Source organism: Petromyzon marinus, chromosome 13, assembly GCF_048934315.1.
Source record: "Petromyzon marinus isolate PM22_M1 ecotype Great Lakes invasive population chromosome 13, UKy_Petmar_22M1.pri1.0, whole genome shotgun sequence".
In the NCBI taxonomy this organism is placed as follows: domain Eukaryota; kingdom Metazoa; phylum Chordata; class Hyperoartia; order Petromyzontiformes; family Petromyzontidae; genus Petromyzon; species Petromyzon marinus.
Genome location: NC_133679.1, coordinates 4,966,443 through 4,974,817, shown reverse-complemented (window position 1 = coordinate 4,974,817; position 8,375 = coordinate 4,966,443). Strand labels below are relative to the sequence as shown.

General features: G+C 45.5%; 1 protein-coding gene across 1 annotated transcript in view; it reads left to right on the top strand.

Annotated features, from left to right (window-relative positions):
- Positions 1 to 745: 745 nt before the first annotated feature.
- LOC116941881 (uncharacterized) overlaps positions 746 to 8,375 on the top strand; it is a 29,153-nt gene continuing 21,523 nt past the window's right edge. The window contains exons 1-2 of the mRNA XM_032953194.2: positions 746 to 1,367; positions 3,838 to 8,320. Of these exons, the coding sequence (XP_032809085.1) occupies positions 1,222 to 1,367; positions 3,838 to 8,320 (4,629 nt within the window). The 5' untranslated portion in view covers positions 746 to 1,221. The remainder of the gene's footprint in view (positions 1,368 to 3,837; positions 8,321 to 8,375) is intronic.

Here is an 8,375-nt window from a genome sequence, read left to right as displayed (position 1 = left end):
TTGGTACCATCCAAAATAATGTGATGAGTTGATACTGCAACCAAGCCCAGCATATATTTAGAACACCCTTTGCCAATCCACTGCTGGATGAAGCCCTCACCATGACATGTCTGTCACGAAAGTTGTTTGACCATACTTCACCAGGATCAGTTCAGATGTCACATGTCACTTAAGGTAGCCGTGACTGGGAATCAGTGCGCGGACCACTGCGTCACAACTCTGCAGAATATTAGAGCAGAAATCTAAGGGCAATCTTAAGCACGCAAGTAAAGTATAATGTTATTCCAAATCCCAATAGGAGATCATTAATACACTTTCAACAGTTTTTTTTTTAAAGAGTGCTTTAAAATCAGTGAAGTCCCATAAGGATTTCTGTCAAAATTGCTAAGGTGTAGGAATCTCCATGAATATTGAGAAAAGTCTTGGCCGTGGCAGTTTATTTAAGTGATTTAACAATACCACAATGTCATTGTGTTACTTTATTAGAGTGCATTCCTGTCGTTCAAGTCTCAAGTGCGCAATGATCTGCCTAATTTGTAGATTAATATATCGTGGTACACAGTGATTGCTTTATGGAGAAACAATTCCCTGCGAAAGGCATGTGGAATTCCAGTACTCTACCAAGAATTGAGATGAGTACTGCTGCTGATTTGCATAAGGGGAACACAATCCCTTATTTAATGAGTGGCATGGAATTGCTGAAAAGCGTACCATTCCTACAGGGAGAAGAAGTTGCTATTCTTTCGAAAGTTCACGTGAAAAGCGAGGACCGGGAAAGACTTAGCAAGTGCGTGCACACGTTAAAGTAATGTACTCCCCATAAATCACCTTAATTCACAAGCCCCTTCGGAGCAGTGATACAGTGGCCTGTGCTCCACGTTGACTTCGTAAACTCTCTCGCCTTGGCCGTTATTTGACACCGGTGGCGGTAACTCTGTCAGTCACGTGGCCAGCGTTGGCATGCCGTGGCGCACATTAGTTCTGGCAAAGCGCAATGCGTTTGCCAGATGCCGCTCGTCTCACGGTGCCTGTCGTGGGTGGCTAACTATATCCATCGCGGGGTTGCGCTTCTCTGACCGCGTCTCCCACCACGGCGCGCGTGTCATCTCCGCGCGGGCAATGGTAACAACGCTTTAGCTCCTGACCTTCAAATTTTAATTTGTGTAGACCACCAAAACTCAAGTTAGCAGTGGGCTGCAGTTAAAGATTTGTGAAGTGAACATGATGGCCGCAAAAATGAACCCGAAGATGGATACACGGCATGGAAGAAACTCTGTCCCTGGATTCTCTCGTGAAGTAATGTCTCCTGACAGTTCTTACCAGGAAAACTTTTTGGATGACAAGGATCTTCGAGAAATGACCGAAGGGTAAGAAATTGCACCCCTTGGGAATAATCCTAACCATGTCTACTTAACTTGCATTTTATTTCATATAAGGTATAGAGGTGCATATATCTTCTGCGGCTATCTGAATTGATGCACGTTGTTGATTTACGTCAAAATATATGATTCCATGCTTTTTGTTGTTGCTGCTGGTAGTTTCATTAAGCTAAAGTCATTTGGGTTCTCAAAACGACTAGATATATTAAGCTAAAATTAACAATTTGGTAAGCCATGTGTCCATGAATTACATCTTAATGACTATAACGTACAGTAAAAGCACATTACAGCTTTAAATATTTGTCATAAAGCAGATGTGTGGCATTTATCGGGTAACATCTATTTGATCAATTACGGCCAGTAAATCTACTGTGTAATGCCACGTAGAGCACAGCACACTTTACTATTTACCTACAAGAGGCCTGCAACTTCAGAGGCACTTGAGGTGACAGAGCCCTGCTACTGGAAGCATCACGCGCTTTCAGATGCGCTTGTGCGGCTGTCTGGAACGCCTCTTCCGAAATTAGAAAGCCACTGGAGCTATACAGATTGAAAACTCATTCCTTTAGACCTGTTTGTTTGTGTTTAGTTTGTTGTCCTTCCCCCGCACCTTCGATCAGCACGGTTGACTACGTATGGTGCGAAAGAAGTTCAACATGTACAGTATACTGATACTGTAGTCATGTCAAGTATGCAGTTTATTTAAAACTGACTGCAGACCCCCCCCCCCCTCCTCTCACGATTATTTTGTATAACCCCCTCTTTAAAAAAAAAACGCTCACGGTACAGGATGGCTCTGCAATGTTACATTTAAAAAATTGCATTGAGAGGAATAATTGGCCAAACAATATAATGGTTTATTACCAAACAATTGCTAGACCTTAATCATATAACATTGAGAAGAGTGTATGTGGTGGTGGATTTAACTATTGGTTCTAAAATGTAGGGATGATTGAATATATAACATCGCATCATACATCTGCTGAATATCTCATGCTGCATTGCTAAAAACAAGCGGGCTTTGTCTCTGAGACTGTAGTCATCGCTGACCCAAATATATGATACTAAATGTCAGAATTCATAAATAAATATGGGATTACATGTGTGCATACAACATGGGTGTTTATACTCATGTTCTCCTTTAGATTAAGGTGGCATTCACAATGCAGTTTAAGAAAAGGCTTAACCGACTGAAATAATATCCCAGACAACGGTTATAGACAAATGGTATAATTTTATGTGAGCTGTAAATTATTGACAGCTTAAACTTTTCCATGCGCCTTGTTTTCACCAAGATTGCTCTATTTTCAATGTGGCACGCACATCTATGCAATTGTGCATTGTGCAATTAAACTTTAACTTGACGATGCGCGCTATTCTTAGGCGTGGTGACGTAAACGCTGCAACAGCCATCCCCAGTGTGATTGATCGCTGCCCCATAGTCCAACATTTAATATCCATGGCTGTCGTGATATATGAAGCTGTGTGCTCAGCCCTTGCAAACGACCTTAGGAAATACTTGCCTAAAATAAAAGTGTTGCACTCAGCTGAAAACCTCGGAGAGGAAAACGCAGCACAAGATATATATGTTTGTTGATGAGAGTGGACTGAGTGTTATTGGGAAAACCTTTGTATTGACATATCATTTAAATAGGAGATTTATCAGTGTAGGTTTATATATAATCCTTTTGATATTCCAGCTCACCGTCAAAATTCTGAAGGCAATTATTATTGGAATGCAGGGCTTACATTTATCTTTCAGTATGCATTTAGCTGCTATCAATTTACACATGATGAGTAATTTTCCTGAGCTACAATTTGGCCAGGTTGCTTCTCAAAAAGCGCTATAATGCTCAGTGGGCCTTACCTGGTAAAATAAAGTTTATAGTTAAAAAAATCTAATCACTATTTTATTTAAGACTACAATGATGCTGATAATAATGATTACAGTTATGATGATGACGATTGTGACAGATGCATTGATAACAATTTAAATACAATCGGAATAATATTGTCACTTTCAGTATTTGTTCCATTTTATTCGTGAATGTACATGTTTGTGATCCCTACATCATAGCAGGTAGTATGCACTGTTTAAGACAAAGAACATGGTACAACAACTGAAAGTGTGGAAAGGGAAATGAAGAGGTGTATGCTTGGAAATATTTTGACAGACAAAGTGAGACAAAAACATGATTGTGGGCTACCCATATTTGTCCATTGGCGTAAGAAACAGCAGCATCTTCCATGCGATGAGCGGTGGATTGATCATGGTTGATGATGAATAGTGACATTGATGATGACACTGTGATGACAATGGTTATGGAGAAGTCATTGACAATGATAATAATATTAACGATGATGATGATGACAAGATGATGAAATTAACAACAATAATGCTGCAAAAATTTTAAATAATGATGACGATGATGGCTTGTGTTGGGTGATCTGTGCCCAGGTTCCAAGCATGGACGAAGGACCCGGTGGCACAGCCGCACGTGCAGGTGGTCGTGTCGAGCCCGTCATTCTCCATGCTGAGCGCCCAGGGCAGAGACCGCGGCATGTCCGTTCTGTGGGAGACGGCGCCAGGCCCTCGCTCCTCCTCACGCTGCTCCTGGACCTCGGGGTGCAGCACGTCCGGCGTGTACAGCCCACCGCCGCAGCTGGCGCCGCCACCACCGCCGTCACGGCCCCTGGCCGCGTCCCCCGGTCGCATCATCTTCATCATGAGCGGCAAAGAGGTGGTGCTGGGCCAGGACTGCGAGGGGCTCGCTCCACCGCCCCGAACCATCGCCTCCACCGCCGCCGCTGCCTCGGGTTCACGGCGAGTGCCGGCATCCGAGCCGGGCGATCAGCCATCGGAAGATGAGACCGCCGCCGGCTGGTACGCTTCGGGCGTCTTGTCGGCGGACGAGGGCGTTGGCATGTCGCAGGAGAGCGACCTGGAGCAGAGCGTCGGCCGCTTTGGTGCTCAGCGTCTGGCCGAAGAGTATGGTAATGGAGATTTACTAGCCACGGCCGCCGCTGCCGCCAACGTGGGTCTTGCACGAGCCGATCTGGTGGAGACGAAGAAGATTGCCGACGAAATGTCACTGCAAAAGGATGTCTCTTTGGCTCATGACTTAAGAGATGCAACGCAACTGCAAAAATCCACCTTGTCAGAAGCTTCCATTGAGTCTGTTGGTGAGCTAGCTGCAGATAGTCACGTGACTCCCGAAACACTGGTGGCAGGAGATTGTGGCGCGTTGGGTGATGGTGACGAAGTTTTTAGTGGGTTCACTAAAATAATGGAGGGCAGTGTTGCAGCGATTCTTTCATCTGAACCACTTAGTATCGAGAGCGCTTTCAAATCACCCGACGAGGTTAAAGATAACACACCGTCAGAAAATGCCAGCGTTCATGAAATTCAAGAGATCACCAGTGCGACCACTCTTGACACTGCCGTGCCAAGAGATGGGCTGATTGACAATGAAAATAAAGTCGGCAGCCTTTCATTGGACAAAGGTCAACAGGGAGAGGCTAAAGATGACATCAAGACTGAGGAGACAGTGAAGCAAGGTGCAGTGGTAGGAATTTCAACAACCGTGACTGCATCAGATCTGCCTGCTTTGCGTGCTGATGAATTCCTCCCTGCAGACATGGATAATGCCAAGGCGGCCGATTCAGTGTCACAAATACCAAGTGGGGCTTCTACTGAATGTGTAGAATCGGCGGTTGAAACTCCAAGCGTGCCATCTGTATCACAAGCAACAGCTGTGTGCATCACAGCAGACGTCACGGTGATTGAGGATGGTAAAGATGAATCAGTGGATAGTGTGTCCAATATATCTCACGACGTAGCTGCATCTGTTGCTCTTAATGCACCTAAAATTAACGTTAAGCAAGCCAATTCTGAAGGTGTTCTTGAAGTTCCTTGTTTACAACAGTTAGCTAAAACAGCTGCTAGAGAAAAACAAGAACACGGTGTCTCTGAAGTGGCTCCACAGGGTGCACGTGATGCAATATGCCGAGGAGCCTTCGGCGTTAACGAAAACGTTGACGATTGGGAAAGAATCGCAGCGGCTAGCGACCAAGAGAGGGGGAGCGCAGACACCAATATCCTGACCAGCGACAGACATCCAGCTGATGAAATAACAGGTGGCGGTGTGAAAAGACCCGATGACAGCCAACGGGGCTTTGACGCTACGCCTGACAGCCACGACCCCCCTGTGACAACCAGTAGCACTGACGCTCAAGCAATCTACGGTGCTGATGATAGCGAAGGTCTTGAGAAAAGTAAAGAACCCATGGCAGACCAAGCTGAGGTAATTTCAGGAGAAATCACTCCTAGGCAGACTGAGCATACGGCGCCGCTGTGCTATGAAGAATCTGTTTATCCACTGGAAAATATTTCAGGGGAACACGCTGTCTCGAAAGATAACGCTGCGGGTACATTTGCAACTCTTAAGGAATCTGAGGTGGAAATTTCAAAGCAAATGACCACAGCTCAATTGGCACAGCAGGCAGTGAAGCCATTTGAGGATATGGGGACACACGTTTCTGCCGAACGTGGGGAGCAACTTGAAGCAAGTGACATACCTTCCAATGAACCGGTCACAAGTGAGTGCATTAATGCATCTGAGGCAACATGGGGCGAGGGTAATGCTGTGGGGATGGACACTGCAAAAGAGACCGTCGCTGAAGTTGAATATTTCCATGATATCACTGGCCAGGTGAAGGTGGAGGTGGAGCAGTCTGGAGATATTTTGCCAAAAGAGGGTGTAGCAGCAGGCAAGTTATCTGGCAAAGAACTGTACGGAGGTGTTATCACCGAGGGGCACGATGCGCCTATTGCAGGTGACAGACCAGAACACGTAATCAGCATGCCAATGTTTGAGAAGTCAATTGATAGAGAAGAAGCTCATCTAGAGGCTGATATTATGAGATCACATGGATTCCCTGTCTCCATACAACAGGACACACAGATGGAGTCACTGACAGAGAAGCCGACAGATGGCGTTTCTGAGATCTCTACTCAGTTTGACAACAGTCTACAAGAAGGAACACCTCAACCATGGGACGGTGGGGAAGATTACACTCAGATTTTTGAACCCATACAAGCTGAGACCTCCGCAGTCGATGTAGATGGTCAAACACAAGGAGAAGGATGCAGACCTGTGTCTTCTGAACCGTTTGTAACGCAGGTGTCTGATGATGTGGCTGTCCCTAGTGACCTGATGGATGCTGGCCAACTTGAATTGCCAGTGTTTGTCTCTGCGTTACACGAGGAGGAAATTCCTGATGGAGTTATTAAAATGAAGCCCTCCGATGCTGTTGAGAGTGAAGTGTGTGCCTCATTGAAAGAGGATGTCCCTGAGTGTACAAACGCAGTCTTTATAGAACTTGCAACAGAATTGATGGAAGAGCCTCACATGTTGGGTCATGACACAATGGGGACATTGAAAGAACATATCAATGACAATGTTGATGAAGAAAAACGTGTAGATTTGCAGATGAAAGAGCCTATAGATATATTGGATCAAATATATGTGGGCACATTTAAAGAAGGCATCTTGGATGATGCTGACAAAGTTCTGAAAGATATTGTTACGGAGTCTGCAGAAGGTTTAGAGGAACGTGAGTCCTTGTCCTTAGGTGCCTTGGATGAAGAGGAAATTGGAAGACCTGACGAGTATGTTGACGAAGTAACGATTACAGAAATAGAAAATGTGTATGAAGGTGAACCCGCTGAGGTCATGGACTATGAATCAATAGGAGCATTTAAAAGGAGTATTGCAGAGGGCGATATAGAAGAAATAAAACCATTTGTGATAGAACCTGCGGAGGATTTAGACGAATTTGAGATGCTAGCTGGCTTGGGTCAAGAAAATATTAAAGAGCATGCCCCTGGTGGGGACGTTGGTAAAGATGGAAAGATAATCATTACAGAACTTACGGCAGAGCTCGAGGGAGCTGAGGCGTTCGATGAATTGGATCATGACAACATTGGAAGACTCAGACAGCATGCTTCTGCAAACGTGGAAGAAGAGAAAAAAGCATTCGTCACAGAGCCTGCCGGAGACATCGAGGAAGTTGAATGCATAGATGTCTTGGATCAAGAAAATATTGGGAACACTAAGGAGCATGTCACTGTTGGTGTTGATAAAGAGATAAAAATTACCTTCACCGAATTTGCAGAAGATTTATACGGAGGTGAACATTTCGATATCTCGGATTACGAATCAATTGAAGCATTTAAAGATGACGGCCCCGAGAGTGCCGAATGTGTCTTGGATCCAGAATGCATGCAAGCATTCGAAGGCCTGGCACCCGAGAACGTTAACGAACACGTGCATATAGTCAGCGCTGGACTTCCGGAAGACCTGGGGAAAGAAGAGCCCACTGAAGTCATGGATCAAGAAGAAACACATGCATTTAGGCCAAATGACGATGAAATGTTTGATCAAGAGATGAACGAAGGTGTCACAGATTTTCTGGATGCAGAAGAAGGTTCATTTGAAGGTAGAATGGATGAGATCCACCTTGAGCTGGATAGAGAGGCCAGCTTGGGATCAGAGGTTCAATCCGAGGAAGGCATTGACTTTGAAGTGTGGAAGGCGCAAAGAGGATTAGGGGACTTTGCGGAACTGTATGAGAATGACATTTCCCTGGAGGCTGGAGAATCCATTGAGGACCCGGATGCCTCGCTAATATCAGTGGAGGACGAGGACTTTGACGACGCCATGGACAAGGAGGTTGAGGAGTACATGGACGCGGAGGACTTTGACATCGCCGCGATGCTTGCCGAGCTCGAGTCTGGCTCTGAGGCCGAGAGGAAGTTGAAGCATCCCGACGTGTACTGCATCACGTGCAAGAAGCCCATCCCGGCGCTCGATAAACTCTTCGGAGATCACAAACACCACAGGGTGACCGCTCTTAAGACGGCCGTGAGACTGATCAAGGTACCAGAGTGTATATTTTAAATTAAACACACACACCACCACCACGACCACCACC